Raw genomic sequence first — 20,777 nt, 5'->3', positions numbered from 1 at the left:
TCTTTAAATTGACGTTATTTTACAATACTCAAAAGTTTTTCGTCTCTTCGTAAGACAGTAATTGAAGCCACTTTAAACATTTTAACTTACAGGAGTGTCTAAGTAATTTCTTTGTTTCATCTTATATACATGGAGAATATAACTAGAAACCCGGGTTCAGGATTGAGTACTTTATAAAGAAGATACGATAAAGAAGAAGAGAAGAACAGTGAAGATTTCTTATACCTACTATTAATAAACATTTAATATACCTAATGTATAATGTACAAAACATTGGGAAGGACACTCTTCTTGTTCTTCTTTAATTGGTTTTTAATTGGTTAGTGGCCTGTCGCGTGCTCACATCCATTAGGAGCCGTTGAAACCAATTTCATGCATGCGTTTTAAAAGCTAGTATAACATTGAATTACTGTTAACTGTATCAAGTCAGTTTATTTCAAAAAAATATACCAACATTTTTTTTCGAATAGAACCTGAATTTATTTTGTTACGTGAAAATAGGTAAGCCTCATAAATATGGTGTACCTACAGTCTCGCTGAAAGCTTTCATCGGACAGCAATAGAACAGTTTTATACGCCTAATCAATGGGTATTGTGGCCTCCCGCACGTACCGTCTGATTATACACTCCTTCGCAAAGAAAACTACCTGTATAATACCTTTAGAAAAGTATTTTTGTTTTGTCGTATTTATTTTATAGAAGGAAATGCAATACGACGTCTGTTATTCGACGTGACGGTATTGTTGCTCAAGTTTTTATTCATAATCAGGCTAACTAATTGGCCGCTTCTGGCCACAGGGCGTCTATCTTTCACAGAAGAAAGGGGTATATCAAACTTAAGTATGAAGAATTCCCATGTTTTTTGCCAAGTTCTTTACGCTCTTTGTAGTTTCCAGTTATTAGTTTTCAAAATTAGTTGCGATTGTGTAAATTAATTATTTACGCAATCGCAACTAGGCCATCTTTCAATAATGTTAAACAATTTCACCTTAGTCCTTTTGTTAACTGCGATTGATAGTCAGAGAGAACAGAAAAAAATCGAAAGAATTTGTAAAACTTAGATAATATACTACGACAATAGTACAACGCTTTAAATTTTTTAAAAAACGGCTTTAGATTTTATAAAAATGCCCTGATTTGCGTTCTGCTAATTCCTACTTTTGTAAGTATAATTGCAAAGTGGATTTGACTGTTCTTCCTTCTTTCACGCATCAACTAAATACACAGAGTCACAGAGTAGATTACAGAGTGAGAATATATGGGCCGGATAGTGACAAAGGCTTTTTAAACCGAAAAATGCAAGATTCATATGAAATGGAATCTTTATATGCAATTCTGGAATATGTTGGGACACCTGAGTCTACTTATGATAGATTTAAATTTTTTACTTCCGTTATTTATTAAACTTAAACTTTATATTAACTCGAAGGTACCCAATGTATAAACAGCAAAAATCCTATTTTAATCTATAATTTCAATCTTTAATGTCAACACCAAAATGAAATATAACTAAGTACTACGTGACGAGAATTGTTTTCAGCATTTCAAAGACAAAGTATTTAAGAGACTCTTACCTGAATAGTCACGGCCTACAGAAAAGCATAAATTTACCTTTAAAGTCAGGTGGATTGATCAATTTAGTCGCGCATACAAATTCAGTTAGAACTTCTGAGAACCAAAGTTTAATGGAAAAGGAGCGTATCTATTCTATGTAATAAAACATTTATTTTTTGTAATTCCTTAATTTAATTATTGTTAGATGTTTTATTTTATTTTTACGAGCGTGAATACAAAAAAAAAACTAATTTATGGAACGGTTTACTACAATTTATAATGAAAATTTTCTATATATATTTCACCATTATTTAACTTACCGCAAATGTTCGATTTGGTGCGCAATTTAGTTTCTTTCCGAAGTGACACAAAATATAATAGGTACAATTTAATAATAAGGTTGTAATTTTGATGATTGGTGACGAAAACAATCAAGCTCTGACTTTTTATTATATTTAGTAATAACTGACCGAATTTTGGTTACTCAGATTCTTCAACGGATCTCCTCATTCCTGATATTATGATCACATCATACGCTGCGTAACGAGTTTTCTTATGAGATCCATAGTCAGGGACCACATTACACCTTTAACAGGGACTTTGTAATTTCGAATAAGAGAATATCTAACGTTAATTTAGTAAGAAATGCGCAACATAAGCTTTATTAATCAATTGAGGCTAAGCTCCGTATTTACCGAATTACTTTGCTCGACTATTTCATAGCGAGTCCTATGCGACTCTGCTTAAGTTTATGACGTGAACGTCTGTCAGGAGGAGTGAAAATATATATTCTCGGGAAATAACGCCGTCGAGGTGCTCGTAAAATGTCGTAGAGGACTTTTATAGCGTTTGATAACGTTGCAGATATGACGCTTCTCTATTCACGTATAAAATATACACAAATGGCAGAAAAAGTGGCGTGGGCTATGTTTACTTACATGATCATCATCATAATTGTACTGCATAAGGCGTTACCAAACTGTACTTACTTTTAACACGAAATGTAACTAGAAGTGCAACAAAATTCTATCGTATCGAAGCAATTCGTTCGGAAATGGTTGGTACCGCGACATGCTATTGCAGCGCCATTTCAACGACCAAACCTCATCGTGCCATCCATCAATTTCTATATTTGAAAAAATAAGGTTCTACTAAATTGATTTTGATCGGTATTATTTTTAACTTATTGAATATAATTGTTTTCTTAAAAAATGCGAAGAAACTTTTTCCCCAACCTAATATAATAATTTATTTGGTAACATTATTCAGTTTCTAATTTCTATAAAACCTTAATTGCAAACAAGAATTGATATAGCTGGAATTTTTAAAAACGTTGTAAAATATTAAAGGAGTATAACTTTGTTTGTAAATGTTCTGAGAAAACATTCTAAAACTCTCAGGAGAGACTTGGTTTAGCAAATAACAATGTAGCGACGGAGCGGCAGCTGTTTACATAATTGACGACATCCTGACCGTTTACAATATGGTAACATAATATGATTTTAATTTCAGTATCACTTTACATTTTCGAATTATTAATCTTTTATTTTTATCAGTCAGGTTTATTTTATAGTATTAATTGATGGATCATGGCAAATGGCCCGTCTGATGGTAAGTTGAAAACCGTGGCCAATTATACAAAGCAACACTTCGCAGGGCATGCAGGTATCACGCCCTTCAGATCGGAACACAACATTGCAGCAGCACTGTCCCAAAAAGATTTTATTCTTCTAAAAGTTCTGTCTTAAACAAATCTCTGAGCTTAATTGACGGGTCTAAAAGTAGCGCTATCCTTTTCAAAATGTTTTTATTGGAAAAGCATATGTAAAACACCACCATTGCATTCTTTGAAATTTTAATAGCATACTATGAGACACATATTACAAGACACCTAAAAGACCTTAAGGGAGATTACGCATTTCACCACAGGTTTGCGACACTCGTAAATCTTGCATTCTTTGCTGTTAAACGTCACTCTTGTATTTTTTTCTTGACAGCAAAGGTCGCGGGACTTACGCCTGTAGTAAGCCTGTTTTGAGATTCATAATCACCTTGCCGCAGGAAGCGTAAGAAGCTATGCATAGTCAACCTTTAAAATGTTATCTATAAAACGCGTGTGTTTTATTATTATTCTAGCAGACGTTGCTTCATACCGTTGTCGTAATCTAAACCAATGTTTTTATTAAACAGGGATATGAAAGTATTTTATCGTCTAAATTATCATCGTCCTTAGCTTACTTATGTGCCACCGCTAAGCGCAGACCTTCTGTTGTGTCCTACACAACAGAACAAAGAGTGAGCAAAGTATTGAGTGAGCTTAGAAGCTGCACGCTGATGCCTTAGGTTTTTGGATACGGAGGGCGGCTTTGAAGGACGTGTTTATTGGATGCTGTGAAGTGGTGCATGGTTTATAGGTATCTACTTTTACTTACATTTGTTTGAGTGGGTTCGGGAATTCTTTATCCTTGAAGTACTCCAATCCACATTGGGTCAGTGAAAAGGGTCTGAGCCCTTAACTCTTTTTGCCTATTCGTTACACCACCTTTCAGATGGCCTGTGCACAGTAGTGGGACCTTCTTGGGCCGAATCATATAAACCATCTGACTAAAAAATACCAGGGAAGTATAAATAAATAAGTCACTTGTACCAGTAACTTAATCAGCTTCATTCACCGAGGATCAAACATCCGTGCCGAATGAAAAGTCAAAGAGGAATTCGGCAACCGGCTTACATTTATGGATTTTTCCTTTAGGAAGCGAAATACCGAGCGGATTTTCATGTCGGGCACGTACCGAATTTCCACTGTGAAATGAATTACATTGTAACAAATTTAAATCGAAATAATGTATAACATATTCCAAAAAATATGTAGAAGTTCTCAGGTCGACGCGTATATTTATTGCTATTTATGTGCACGTATGATATTTTATTCAAAAATCAATATCCGTTTATCCAATAATAATTGTGTAATTGTATGAACCTACATAATCACAATAATTATCACATACTAATAAACCGACGGTTTTTGCACTCTTCGAGGTATGGGGTTGGCGACGCCAATTTCCTTAAAACGTACTTGCTCAACATTTTCTGACAGGATTTCCTAATTGGTATCTCATAAACATCACGACAGAATTTCCATTTCTGTCAGGATTTCCTAATTAATACCTCATAATCATCAGGTCATGGCTTTGCGGGTAAACCGAGCGAGCTAATATACCTTTTGGTCTATTACTATCTTTGACAGCAGCCATGCAACTCCTATTTTACTATCTCTAGATAGCCTCCATAAAATATATCTACACTTTTAATAATAGTTGTGCCTCTGTTTGATCAGAAATGATGTTGGAATAAGTAGGTAGGTAAAAATCGATAGCGGAAATTAAATGAATAACTATCTGCCGTCGAAGATATTTCAAACATAACTATGTATTTTCAACGAATATCATTTCCTATCAATATTATATCCGTGCTAAATACTCTAATGGCGCACAGTATAAATATAATCTATTCACTACGAATTTCTATTCGCTGTTGCAGGAATGCTAGTGATGCTCGCTTAGCGATACCCGATTTATCAAATAAGTAAAATGACATCGAGGCATATTTTGCGAGATATTGCGAATCTTCGAGATTTATGCAGTGCAAATATCGAATCAGGATAGCTTCATTTCATAGAATTCATCTGTACTATGTACTATCTTAATATATATAAATCTCCAGTCACGATGTTTGTCCGCTATGGACTCCTGAACTACTTAACCGATTTTAAATTAAATTGGCACACCGTGAGCAGTCTGGTCCAACTTAAGAGATAGGATAGTTTAGATTTTTAATTAAAGTCGCAATTTTATTTTATTGCAAATAATTTTTCTATAATTAATTGACAGTCACGTGTTATATATATATAATACTACTATACTAATTTAAGGCTTAGCTATACTGAATGCTTTAAAAATACAAAATCAAACGCAGACGAAGTCGCGGGCAACAGCTAGTAAATAATATAATTTTTAATTTGTGAAATAAATCACTTGCTTTGAAGGTGAAGGTAGACGTCGCGCGTCATGAGGAAACCTGCACCCCTGAGATTCTTCAAAATGTTCAAAGACATATGAAGTCTACCCATCAGCACGAGTTCTCATTTCGAGAGCAAATCCGTATCCTGTAGTGGGCCAATAATGGGTTGATGATGTTTGATTCTTGACCTTAACGTAACTGAGCGTAATTATAGCTTACATTTTGGAGATGACATTTTGGCCTGGAAAAACTAACCCAAACTATAAAAAATAACAATACAATTATTTAAAATATACCTACTTAATAATTTCCCATGTCAAGTTACTGTTGAACAGTACCATCTAGTCAGGCAGATTCTATCGAAAATAAGTCACTAAGAAACTCAGCAGTCGCTCTTTTACAAAATACTTTTCATTTCTATTTAATAATCATTTTTCTATCACGCGAGAGATGAGAAGAGAGTAACTGCATCCAAGCAACCTTTAAGAAATTAATCAAGTGTATGGTAACCTCGCTGTCATAAATGTGTTTTAGGTAGGTCCAGAATTAATTTCGGATTCAATTTAGGAATGTGTATACTCAAAATCACAAAGGATTTCGGCATCATTTGCAGACTATATACATAATAGTATTAACCAAAAAGGGAATAAAGTGGTATATACATAATACATACAGAGTTCAGAGTTACCCATAGCAAAAAACTTAACATTGATAATCAATTTAGTAAGAGAACGTTTAAATTGTAATTAATCAAAAACCGAGCATCAGCTGGAGTTAATATTGATTAACCCAACAACTTTACACAATAACGAATTCCTGTATAAGACACTTCGTCAATTAACAGTAAGTTAGATTCTCTGAAAGGCAATCAATTCTAAAGTTGAGCAGCAATTTCACTAATTAAAGACCACCAAACCAACCCTTCGAACTTCGTCGTATATGCAAACTTCTTATTGAATATAATAATTGATTGTTAATAAAATAATTTACTTTTATTTAGTCATTTAGGTTCTAACTTATTGAAATAGTAAAATTTGAAATATCATATAGTAATTAAAAAAATATATTGAAGTGTTATATAGCCCGTTTATCGAGGGAAGCCATAGGCTATATATATATATAGCATAACACCATAACACGAATGTTTCAAAATCGGTGTTTTTACAAGAGCTTGTGCTGCGCGCGGTGCGAAAACGGATAAAGCTTCGATAAAACCATCTATAACGAAATTGTTCCCCTTTAAAAGTTCTAAAAAAAAATCAACGACAGGTCTACCTTTTAAGGTTGACAGAAAAGACAGTTGAAAGTCGCGAGTGACTGCTACTAAAATGACTTGTATCGATGCCGTCCACCGCACGCACGCCAGATAACATATGCGATGGCCAATGAATTGGCGTTGGGTCCAAGATAATAGGTTAGGGACTCTGTTCCGAAAACTATATGGGTAAGTATTGGTAAAACTCCTACAAAATAGACAAAAGATATCACAAGTCGCAAGGAGACGCTCAAAATCATTGCAAGGGTTTGGAAGTTCCTATAAAATACCTGTGTCCAGTTCTGGGCTTGGGATCATCATCAGATGATAAAAATGCTTTATTAAACGGGTGAACCTTCCTTTTAAACCGATGGTACAGACATACCTTACGTTTCAGAAGTCTTTATACCTCTTTATACAATAAGTATGCCTACTTTAAGTAAGAAAATTATAAACCTGTATTTTTGATCAGTTAGTTAAGAACTTTATGAATAGTAGAACTATGTACATAACATATAAAGTACCTAAGTATAAAATGATACGATGTTTAAAAGTCCAACTTTTACAACCCAATAGGCGGATCGCCAGTGAGCTGATAAGCTATAAGCCGGGCTGAAGTAAAGAAGGCACGGCGTAGATACTTATGGGTACAATCTAGCCTGAACTAATTTCATCATTGCTTTCATTTAATATTAAACTTTTATAATATGTTATGCAATTACAGTCTAGTATGCCGCTTTATAAACTTGCAAGCAAAAAGTAAGATACGAAATTCAATTAGTACTTACCTACCTATTTGGATTTAAGCAGATTTTAGAGCAGTAAGCAGACTTTTATTTCTTGGTTATAATATAAAGTAGAGTCCTGTTCCTCAATATCATTGAAATGAAATATTAGAAGGCAGTACTATGATGGCATAATACTAGTCTTTTTTCATACCAAACCAATATTTGTTCACATCAAGAAAGGTATGTATCCCTTATATTTTAGTTTAGCTGAAGTTATTACAATGTCGTATCGGGTATACTTTAACTTTTTTTCAAGAAAACGTATATAAAGTATACTTATATATAGATCAAACAGGACGATATACCTATATACGCATAGGTATACACATATAGTATTCTGTTTGATCTATTTGTGTTTAAAAAAATTGCTCAAACGAAGCCACACAAGCTCGCAGAAAATTTTCACTCATAATTCTAAACGTGAATATGATTGAAAACGGTAACGGCAGTATAAGACACTGCACGGGTATGTTAACTCTAACGTGATGTACCTTTGTGAGCAATTTTAAGTTTAATCTCCGTTATAAAGCTTTATGACGTCACGACATGTTTCCAGAATGACGTGGATTTTTCCATCTTCTAATATTATGAAAACTTGTCACGTAGACGAAGAAAATTACAACGATTCCATACGAGAGATATACGTATAGGATTATGTTCTTACAGCACATAATAGTAGCTTGAACTCAAACGTTTCGGAATGCAATGGTCAAAAAAAGCTCTACAACAACTACCTATATATTTACATATTATTTACAAGATGTCATCATCGCCATCGTCGGCCTGTATAGCGTATTAAAGAGCACAGAGACCTGCTTCCTCAGTAAAAGATGTACAGCTTAGGTCCATATAGAAAACCACCAATACCAATTTCCAATTCGAATTCGGACCACTAAAGAGGATTATCTATAAACTACAAATTCAAATTCAAAATTCAAAATGTTTTTCTTTATAAACACCTTTCACAGGCACTTATGAAGCGTTCATACATATAAGTAACAACTATTGTGAGGTGATGGTGATAACTAAACCAAAGCGTTTTAAACCCTCCTAGGGTTTAAAACGCGCTATATTCTAAGAAGATTTATCCATGCACATACTTAGGTTAACTAAACTAGTGCGATTGATTTATTTACTCCATCGCAATCAGGCCACACTAACATTCCATGTAGTGAAAATTTAATGTACTGAAACACAATATTAATAGCATGGAGATGTTGACCTTAATAAACCTGCAAGCTCTTTGCAACGGAAACCTTGTTGCATATGCATATTTTTAGTTACCACTCCATCGTTCTACCTAAATAATTTATACATAGCTAGCATAGCTAGCACATTATACACATTTTACGGTAAAAGACTGTTTTTTGTGTCCTGAAATCACATATAAAATACTAACGCTGTATTGTTAGCTAAGCGCCGTTATAAGGTAGGGTAAAGTTTTACTGCGACTGTCAATGTTTACGTGATTGAAGGATCAAATGGGAGTTTGAAGCTTCAATAGGTGTATTATCGCACAGTCTGTTGTGATAGTTTACTTTAAAGTTTTAACGATACATCGATGACTATCTAGAGTGTCTATAATAGCCATTTAACAATTTAGAGGTTCTGAAAATTTATGATAATTTATTTATTGTTGTTTTTTTTTAACTTACAAATATTTAGTATTAATTCCATGCACCATCCCACTGCTGGGCAAACGCCTCCCCCAATTATCTTTCTTTCTTTTTCGTTATGATCTGTACGCGACCATAGTTCTCCTCCGTACACCTCTATTTCTATCTGGACGTTGGTCTTTCTTTTCTCCTTTTTATATGCTTAGGGAGCCAGTTTGTAATAGTGCTCCATTTGTCATTCCCGGCCCTTGCAACAACATCATCATCATATCAACACATTACCGGCCAACTACAGGGCACGGGTCTCCTCCACAGTGAAAAAGGGTTAATGCCGTAGTCCAGCACACTGGCCCAGTGAGGATTGGTGGACTTCACACACCTTTGAGAAAATTATGGAAAAATCTCAGGTATGTAGGATTCCTCACGATGTTTTCCTTCACCGTTGAAACACATGATATTTGAATTAATTAAAACGCACATAACTTAGGAAAGTAGAGTGAGCTGGGATTCGAACTCGTTCCCTCCAAAAGTGAAGTTGAAGTCATACCCTGGGCTATCACTGCTTCAATAACTAAGAAAAAGTACTAAAAAAAAGTAAGACAAATAAACTCAAAGAAAGATTTACAGGAGGTAGTTAATTAAATGTTTCGCCACAGAAAACGTATTGAGCGGGTTCAAAAGGATTTATTGTCTCATTCCTCTTTAGGCAGATTAAGGTGAATAAATTTCACGGCTGAATTGTTTCCGACTAGGGCTACAAATTTGTGGAGGGTGGTTTGATGACAACGTTTTTTTTTTCTGGTGGGAGGCTTTAGTCTGTCTAGCCACCCAAGTAACTTAGCGTTTCAGAACGATTTCGCGTAGACACCGATTACAGGCAAGATAGAAAAGTATAAATTACCTGCCTTTATCAAATAATTCACTTAGCACATAGAGCTTTGATTTTGTTAGATAAAGCTGCATATTATCTTTACAAGGGTTTTGTTATTTACTAAAGTTAAAAAAAATTATAAGATCATATTTTTATCGAGGACAAAAAATTTGACCCTCTAAAAAAATTTTACCGACACACTGACATTATAAAAGCGATTTGTGTCTGTTTTTTTTTCGTTTGTTTGTTTCAAATGTTTGCCACAAACTGTACGGATCTTAATAAAATTTGGTTTATATGAGGCTTGCATTTTGAAGATGGACATAGGATACTTTTTATTCCAGCAAAAGAACCACGGTAATGATCCAGGGGAATTTAAAATTATAGTCTTTGTTGTCAGTGTACAGTTTCTAAGCTAAACTGATCTTGGCGATGTTTTGCATAGTGATAGCTTTCATCCCAGTTTCTATTAACTTCATTATTTTATCTAAAGTTTTGGACTAAATTGAACTAGAGAAGCGAAGACGCGTGCAGGGTTTAAGCGCTCGTAGCTCTCTTACGAGAGATGTGTGAATAAGATGTCCAAGCAATAATTAGAACGAAGTTATAAGTTTACTGGTAGAAACTTCTATCTGATTCGTGAAGTTAAAGAATTTAAGTATTGCACTATCCCGTTTTCTCTAATATGTTTCTTCAACCAAAGGTTGTCTGGAGGAGATCGCTTCAAGCGATAAGACCGCCTTTGTGCATATGTATATTATCGTTTTTATTTTTTTTTTGTTAACCTGGTTTTATATTTGTATGTGCAATAAAGACTTTTTCTTCTTCTTCTTCTTCTTAAAGGGCCACCATGCCTATGCGATTAAATATATACTTATTACGTCAATGAGTAGATATACAAAAGATGTCATCGGCCTGTATAATAGCGTATTGCACTTTATGCTAATGTGAATGAGTACATCTCTTCGAAATTAGAATAAAGTTTATGAATCAGTATAACAAAAACATTTTGTCACAGGCTGAAACATGCAATTTTTTTAACGATGGCGGCTGTTATGCTCAAACTTTAAGGTATTTTTGTATTTACTCTTAAAACAAATGATTTGTGATCTTTTATTTTTTTATTATAGCTCAGCGCTTCCCAACCTAAGCGCCGCGGCACCTTGGGGCGTTGTAGAAAGTACAGAAGTGCTCTGTCGAAAAAAAAACTGTAGATCGCCTTTGTGCAGGAGTGTCACGGCTTGTCCCCACACCAAGCTCAGCAATCCCATTGTTGAGGTAGATTTATGGTTTTATTACTTTCTTAATAAGGATGGTTTATTTCTTTCGCCTATCTGCCTAACTAACAGCTATCTATTTTAACTATCTATTCTAACAGCTAACTATTTGGTTAGTGCGCGGGCGCCGTGACCTACTTCTTAACTTATAAGTGCGCCGCTGGCTTAATAAGGTAGGAACTCTTGTTATAACACATTATCTATTGGCGATAATAGCCTAGTGGTTAGGGCGTCGGTCTCCATATCGGGGACCGAGTTTGGTCTCCGGCACCTGCAACTTTTCGGAGTTATGTGTGTTTTTAATTTATGCAATTAAAATATCGTTTGCTTACCGGTGAAGGAAGTCATCGTGAGGAAACCTGCACGCCAGAGAGTTCTGCATAACTTTCTCAAAGTGAAGCATACCGATCCAAACTTGGTCAACGTGGTGGACAATGGACAATGACCTTCTCATTCTGAGAGGAGAACAGGGCCTTGTAGAGGTACGGTAATGGGTCGATAACAATGAATATCTACATAACGAAGAGAATATGTCGTGTCATTCACAATTAATGTAAAATATTTAATTTTTATTTATTGGACCTACAATTAAAATCCGTAACGTTTTAAATTGAGAGGTTTACTTGACTTATGCACGACTTATGTTTATAATTGACGGGGTTGGGTACAAATTAATTAATAGGGTACGGTTATTTATGAGTACATAAACACTAAAACCTTCATTCATAACATACAAATATCAAAATAATTAGAAAACAACGTAATACGATATAGACTACCACTCACTGTATGTCACGACAATATATAAACTTAAACAACATTACAGTTACAGTTACGTTAGGGAGGAGTTTAGAATAGGCATAAGGCTGATCGAGCTATAGATAGTATAAAAGCTATAAAAAGCTGCCTCACGCATTTTCTACAGAGCTTTTTCTCGTTCAGTATGTAGCACTGCACTGACCCTGATTTACCTATAAATAATAATTGATTTTCTTAACTTAGTTGTAGAGTTTTTTGTGCCATGCTTATTTCTGCCGCCAAGCAGCATTGCTGTATTCTGATCTGAAGGATTTGGTTACCGGCTTAATTGTACCTGCCCTGCCCTGTGCTCTGAAAAGTGTTGCTCTGTATACATGCGATGGTTATCCACTTAACATTAGGTGAGCCATCTGCTTGTTCCATTATGGCTATAAAAAAACTGAAACTAGGCTACGTGTAGAATTTTTCATAAAAATGTCACGTCGAGAAAATCAAGATAACCTAAAAGGCAAGTGAGGTCACGCTAAGACGGCCATGATAAACTTAAAATAGAGGTTAGATAATCACAGCGTCGATTAGCGTTTAACAAACTCAAATTATCACTTTACAAAAAAACACACTTATGAAAAAAACTCATTTATCTCATGTTATAAATGCAGAAGAATGACTGTTTGTTCTTTTGCTCTTAATACCTATGTACATCTAAATTGCAGTCTCGATGGGGGAATTGTGACTTATAGATAACCTGCATCCGGGAAACGAATATAATATGCCACTTTATATAGAGTATGTGCCATATATATATGTATATGTATGCCAATTTATATACTTACTCACTCTCACTACAAACAGACAGACTTGACGTTTCAAAAGTGCTTATATTAGGCCTACTTGAAATAAATGAATTTTGAATTTTGAATTTTATAATAGCAACCCACTAGCAACCGGTAAAACTAAGTTTCATTTAAAAACAACCCGTGCTGTGAAGCACGAGTTAAGTTACGAAAAAAACTGCATGGGCATAACTTGTATCGTATTAGTGGCCATACGTACAACGGACGGTTCCAGACCAACCAAGAGCGGAAACGGCCCAGGAACATAAGAAGAAGAAGAAGAACTTGCATCGTAGATAGTTACAGAAATAGGACAATTTTATGCTAAGAGAAACAAACGGTTCCTCCGGGATTTAAAAAAACCGCAACGAATCGCCTGATCGGCAACCCCATTTGGTTAAAATAAATTAACTATAAATAAGGACAACCCGATTATTTTATTAAAGGCCAGGTCACGTTAAGATCGCCATGGTAAACTTAAAATAGAGGTTAAATAATAACAGCGTTGTTTAGCGTTTATCGAACTCAAATTATCACTACACAAAAAAACACGCTTATAAAAAAAACTTATCTATCTCATGTTATAAATGCCGAAGAATGGCTGCAGCAGCAACCAACCCACTAGCAACCGGTAAAACTTAGTTGTAATTTGCTAACAACCCGTGCTGTGAAGCAAAAAATTGCATGGGCATAACTTGCATCGTAGATAGTTACATACATGGGACCATTTTATACTCAGAGAAACGAACAGTTACTCTGGGGTTTAAAAAAACCGCACCAAATGCAGTTAAGCGATAAAATGAATCGCCTGATCGACAACCCAATTTGGTTAAAATAAATTAACGATAAATAAGGACAACCCGATTATTTCATTAATGACCAGGGTTTCAGAATTGATGGATAAATCTATGAATAACGAATCTAAAAGTGTGTTATTTCGGTTGTCATTAATTTACGCATACCTATATAAATTTTAATTGGAAACCTTTGTAAATTGCTAGGAATACTGTACAGGTCAATTATATGTAGAGGCAAAGCTGTGGCTAACTTCAGTTTGTTGATAAAAATGTAAACCACTTTAAAAGTTTGATCTTTGGTACTTAGGATGTGATTGAATATACAAATTAGCTTTGAAGCGGCGTCGGTCTACTGAAATATTTTTTATTGTTTATTTGCCTCATTGACGAAAGATAATCGTTAAAAGCGATATTCAATTTAACTTATTTTTCAATTGTAAAGATAGTTTCAACGGTTGGGCTAAACTAAGGGATCAAATAAACGGACACACTTTCGCAGTTATAGTATTAGTATGGATAAATAAATTTAATTTTAAAGTTACATAAAAGAGCAAACAAATACGGTAAATTTGCTTAGCGTTCGGATTAGAATCAACTCAAGTAACCTACTTCTATTTTTCATTTATCAGCCTATATTAGCTTTCTTTTTTTAAGCAAAAAGGAAAGTCTAATTGAGTGGGATTATACATCCAAAAGTGGATAAGTCGTTACTCGAGAGCAAGTCGCTCATTCGCCGCGATTGAAATGGTAATGTGACCTCGGCACCGTTCTAATTGAGATGCAAATTTCCATCTCTCGTTCACATTCGCGAGTCGATATATAACACTAAAAAGTTGATTGCAGATTTATAGGTATTGTGGCCTAGTTACGACAGCGAAAATGAGTCGATCGAGTAGCAAACCGTAATCCAAGCCAGTATCTGCATACATGCTTTTTTAAGGTCTAAATTTGAACTTTGACCATTGCTTGGTAATCAATTTTCTAAACCTGATTACATTCTAATTTCTAAAGCTAAGAGGTAATACGTAGAAACTCTCATTCGTATATTCTTGTTGTTGTAAAATTAAGTAGTTAGTATAAGATGCTGTAAACTTACTTAGTGGGTGATGTTTACGTGCTATATGTACGTCAACACGTTAGCGCTCTTTATCCTCACGTGCTGACCAATGTTTAATCAAGTCGCGCGATTTGATTTAACAAATCAAATACAAAAACATGAGGTATTTTTGCGCCGTCTGACTTTTAAAAAAGACGAAGAGTATCGTCTATTTGATTAATTTTAATTATTTCTTGAAAAAATTCAATAAGTAAGAAGAAGAAGAAGTTTGTAAAACAGCTTAGTCATTTATTAAATGTCTGTGACGCATCCAGTTAATTATTAACCAAGTTTAAAATAATACTGTTACTAAATTTATTGGTCGCCACGCCGCCACGCTACCTGTGGCGTGTTTGGTATATTTCCCTAGATGTGTTTCAGCTACTATGTTTCGCGGGTCACGCCGCCACGCGATTGTCCTGGGGCTGTATCGGCTACCGGCGGTACGACGCGCGACGCGACTGCCTAAACACTAAACAGTGTCCAGTTGTCCAGTGACCAGCACAATAGTATAAGATTCCTAACTCAATAGCTAAGGAATAGCAACAGTACCCGGGGCCATAACGTTATGTTATACTTTAATAGCTTGTATTGTGTTCCCTTAAAAACACAAAATGAATGAAACACAAGTGCAATTAAAAATTTAACCTATATTTCAGTTGTAGTATTATTTTCTATGCACGTTCCGACTCTAATGAACTCCTGAATTAAAATAACTTCCCGATGCACATAGTAAATCATTTCTAAACAACGGAGTTCATTAGAATAACAAATCATACAATTCCAGGGCTACATAACGCTGGTTCTGTGATGGTTTTCAGTAATAGAGTGCTTTTTTGTGCCACTGCTGTTGCGGGTTGGTGATGTCAGTAGATTGCAGTAGTAGCATAGAGAACACCCTCCCATTCTCCGTTAAATTATTCCCTTAGAAGAAGAATAGAAGATAAAACACTACTTACACAATAACATTAAATTAAAAACCAAGAGTAGAAGACTCGTTCTTTAGACTGCATATCAATATATAAATATCGAAAGAACGTAAGATAAAATTTATTTGGTGACGCTTAAGATCCCACAGCCTAGAACTCTTTAGTTTCCAATAGAACTCTGAGATAAGGTGTACATGAATAAAACATTTTTGAATTTGAATTTGAATTTTATATTTAAATATTGACATGTGATATGCAGTTTTAAGTATGAGTGTTCTAGGCTTGGTTTTTAATAATTTTATAGTGTTAGTAGTGTTTTATCAGAAACATAAGAGTTCTACGCTGTCGGATATTCAGGGGTTTTTAAAAAAAATTATACTTCCCATTTTGTAATATTTTCGATATTAAAATATTGATATATGTGTGTGTGTGTGTGTGTGTGTGTGTGTGTGTGTGTGTTCTCGAGTGTTGTAGGTTTGGTTTTTCGATGTGATATAGTGGTTTATCGAAAACAAAAGAATCCTAGGCTGTGGGATGTATGTTCACAAAAAAAAATTACCTTGGTCGTTATTCTTTCGATATTAAAATTATTTGCTTACTTATAATAATAACTTACAAACCTTTTTCACTTACATTAAATAAATCCAGCTCTTTAGCGCTTCTCTTCTGACTTGCTTTATAATTAATACCATTATTTCTGGTTGTAATATTGCTGATAATGTGGCTTTATAATTTTAGTTTATCCATTAGGCACATAAAACAAAACAGTTAGTATCATCATTATCATCACGGCATTCATTATTTAATCGGCATTCGGCCGATTGGCGCTGTGGGCAGCGATTCTGCTTTCTGAGTACAAGGCCGTGGGTTCGATTCCAACAACTGCACAATATTTTTGTGATGAACATGAATGTTTTTCAGTGTCTGGGTGTTTATCTATATATAAGTATTTATGTATATAATAAGTATTTATGTATATTATTCATAAAAAATATTCATCAGTTATCTTAGTACCCATAACACAAGTTGCGCTTACTTTGGGGCTAGAAGGCGATGTGTGTATTGCCGTAGTTTTTTAATTATTTATTTATCATCATCACTGCTGGACATGGGTTATTTTTATAGGAATTCCAAAATCAACGGTCCTGCGCTGCTTGTTTCCAGCGGCTCTCAACGGCTCGCTTTATGTCATCTTTCCCCCTCGTTGGGGACAGCCCTACGCTGCGTTTACCGGTGCGGGGTCAGCACCTTGGGACCCCAACGGCCATCGGTTCTCTAGCTATGTCTTACGCCCATTGCCACTTAAACTTCACCACACGCTGAGCTATGTCGGTAACTCTAGGTTTTCTACGGATCTCCTCATTTGTGATTTGATCATGCAGAGATACTCCAAGCATTGTTCTCTCCATCGCCCGCTCTGCGCATTCTTGTGAGGCCCATAGTAAGCGACCCCGTTTCAGATCCGTAATTCATCACTGGCAACACGCACTGTTCGAATACGCATTGAATATTGAAGATCACGCTAAATAATTCCCAAGAGTGTTCTCAAGAGAGTATAGTTCTATAAAGGCGATTACAATAGAACGATTAGGGTCAAAATGATGATGCCCAGAGATTTAGATATATAATTAAATATTATCTCAGCTGGTACCTACTTTCATATTATATCCTGAGATGATTCTGTCATTAAGAAGAAGTAAAATATTTCTTGTTTTTCATAACAATGAATGAAACTACCTATTACTTATGGAATGGTTTTGACCAATATACCTAATTTAAAATTGTGACCGTTTAGTTAAAAGTACGACCGCTTTGAAAACTTTGCCAACTTTGCTTTGTTATTATCGCATTCAAAATGATCAACAGAGATATATGTTATGTTATATGTGTATATACAGGTCTTTGTAGTATATACAGGTTTTATCGTAGAGGCGGCCTAGCTCGCTACGTAGCATTCTAGCTACGATTCAATCATTTTTTGAATCGTTTTAACATCTTACTTTTACTGGAGATACAGGTCCTAGAAAAGGTATGAAATGCCCCATAGTATTGTATTAAATAACATATGCAAAGAATTAAATTTACTGTATTACGTAGGTATACACATATCACTTTCTGTTATTGTAATACTAGGCATTACCTATTAAATAATAATATAATAATATGTGTTTTCTAGTTGGTGGTTTTAAATAATTGTTGATATTAACTTCTATAGGTCTTTTATAACAGTATATCGCTAATTGGATTTTGTGCGTTTTATCTGAGAACGCTAAACCGATTGGTTAATCGGCTTTAAGTGGATAATAGGTAGGCTTCTTAATTGGTACAAATACCTAAACGAATTTATAAAACTGTATAAATCCAGGGTCTTGGATCATATTCTGATCTACTTATAGCAATCAAAGTAGAGGCTCGTAAAACACAAGCCGATTTTTCGAAGTGTACGGATAGTCGTCTCTTGCCTGCGGTCTGATTATTTCCATTGAGATATAACCATGTAATGGATATTTATAATCTCTTTTGTTTACCTTTTAATTAATCTTTACTTTGCTATTGCATGATGTTTTTTTTGGGGACTCCTAACATTACGAAAACAAATGAAAATCTTATTGTTATCCTTGATTGCTCATTACTGTTTTTTTTCTATTAATTAACGATTGTTATTTATTCCGCTACAAGTTAGCCCTTGACTGCAATGTAGCCTGGTGTAACCACCATGTGATGTGATCTTGCAGTCTAAGATGGTAGCGGGCTAACCTGTTAAGGAGTATGGTAGTCATACCCCTAATCGGTTTTACGCGACACCGCACCGGAATACTAAATCGCTTAGCGGCACGTCTTTGTCGGTAGAGTCACGGCCAAAACCTCCATCCAAGACTAGACCAGAGAAAATTCATTATAATTTCCCAAATTGCCTCTGCCGGGAATCGAACCCGGGCCCTCCTACTTAAATTCACAGCGCTCACCGTTACGCAAGGGAGGTCGTCAAAAATGATTATAGCAGAGAAGAGAATGAAATGAATGGTTACAACTGTATTCTGATCTGTCGTCGCCACGCGTTACATCCGTCCTCTTCTCGCGAGTGTCGTACAATGCGTCTTAGGGATGGCCGTCTAGACCGGGCAGCAGCGTCCTATGTGCTACTAGTACCATCTATTCCGCTCAACCTATCTGCTCAGCAGCGCGGTGGTAACCCTACGATTAGGAGGGTTTTAGTCCAGCAGTTGACTCTTACAGGCCTTTGATAATAAAGAAAATAAGAAAGCTTGTCGTTTCTTGAGCATATTTGGATACCTTCGGTCCTAGTTCCATTTAGGTAAGGTAAATAAGTATGACATTGTTCTTTAATATTATATATAGTCTGAGGTTAGGTACATAATAAAACTCAATATATGTATAATTTCGTATTTACTCAAGACATTCATTTTTAAATATTGGTAACCAAAAATATCACAATGTAAAAGAAATCACTTTAAGATGTAAAATATATATTTAATTAAAACAGTAAAAATAATATTAATAACAAAACCAACTAAACAAAAACAACAATTTTTAAATATATAGTAGGAATTCAAGCTCGATTGCAATAGTAGATTAAATTATATAATTTCATACAAATTGACTAATAATAATATTTTTTATTTAATATCAAAACCAGACGCCTTAGTTTGTATTGTGATTGTTTTATTATCACAGGAAACGGCAATTATACAGCAGCAGAGTCTTTCCACATTTGATAATCGACTTTCGGGATTGATAAGCGATTTTTACGGTGCAGAAGTATAATATATACATAATATAAAGGCCGAATACATTCTTAAATTTTCCATGCAATCTAACAGATTAAATACCGTTTAGATTTTTAAACCAGTAGTCCATTTTTGGTCGCAGCACTGAGCTCAATGTAATTACAATGCAAAATTTTAGGTACCTCAAACAATGTCGTAAAAATGACTGTAAATTTAGACCGTTAAATGTGGATAGACTCTATGAACATAGAGAAGGAGTAAGAAATTATGAATAGATTATGTAATTTAAGATACGAGTACGTATTTAACAAATAAACTAGACCTCATATACTGAATATCATAAGACAGAAATTAATAATTATGATATAGTAATCAGTCTGTACGGCAGCTTCCTTCGAAAGTGTGATATGCGTAATGCTTATTAATTTAAGAAATGTACTTTCAGGATCATAGTAATAGGAACATATTGATTAGTAAATTATACATTCATTGTTTTAAAAAGATCAAAAAAAGAAGATATAAAATATTTTAAAAGTTCGAAAAATACCATCAGTTTGCCTAACGCGTTTCACAAAGAGGATAACAAATATTAGTTGCCGCAGAGTTGTGGTGAGAATTTCCACGGATATGTAGATGTCTATAGAAATTTTACTAATTTGTTGCAAGTTTCAGATACTTTAATATTTTTTTACTTTAAATATTACTAATAATTGGAAAACTACGATATTATTTTTAATTTCACAACATCACAGGGTTGTTTCATTTTATTTGTAAACTTGTTACTAGATATAAATTATAGTGCTAACTTAAGAATGCGATATATGAAGAGCGTATGTGCTCTGGATTCTAACTACACATTAAAGGAACAGAATTCATTTAACACTTGATGATTTTTTCACTGTTTCTACTCTAACAATTAATTTTATTATCAAAATGCATCAATAATAGTTTGTTCATGACATTGACAGTTTTGTAAGATAAATTCCACGTTTATCAGTAATAATATAATCATAATTAACTAAACGGATGTTTTGCTTGACGCGTTAATGTCGCCGATACTTTTTACTCTACGATGTCTTTTCTGTTTCACGATACTGTCATCTGACTTGGGCAATGGGGAGCTTACTCTGTGCGCTTGCTCCGCTCTATGTCCATATCTGAAAATAATTAAAATAGCAGTTATTCACTAATTATATAAAAATACGCTCAGATTGCCCTGAGTTGTTTAGGAAT

The 20,777-nt window shown here is 34.6% G+C and overlaps 1 protein-coding gene across 4 annotated transcripts in view; it reads right to left on the bottom strand.

The window, feature by feature from the left end:
- Positions 1–19,376: 19,376 nt before the first annotated feature.
- LOC120628855 (kazrin) overlaps positions 19,377–20,777 on the bottom strand; it is a 176,642-nt gene continuing 175,241 nt past the window's right edge. For all 4 annotated transcript variants that reach the window (XM_039897496.1, XM_039897498.1, XM_039897497.1 and 1 more), the window contains exon 21: positions 19,377–20,701. In XM_039897496.1, the coding sequence (XP_039753430.1) occupies positions 20,563–20,701 (139 nt within the window). In that variant the 3' untranslated portion in view covers positions 19,377–20,562. The remainder of the gene's footprint in view (positions 20,702–20,777) is intronic.

Source organism: Pararge aegeria, chromosome 13 (assembly GCF_905163445.1).
Source record: "Pararge aegeria chromosome 13, ilParAegt1.1, whole genome shotgun sequence".
In the NCBI taxonomy this organism is placed as follows: Eukaryota; Metazoa; Arthropoda; class Insecta; order Lepidoptera; family Nymphalidae; genus Pararge; species Pararge aegeria.
Note: the sequence above shows the minus strand (reverse complement) of the source record. Positions and strands in the feature narration are given on the sequence as shown.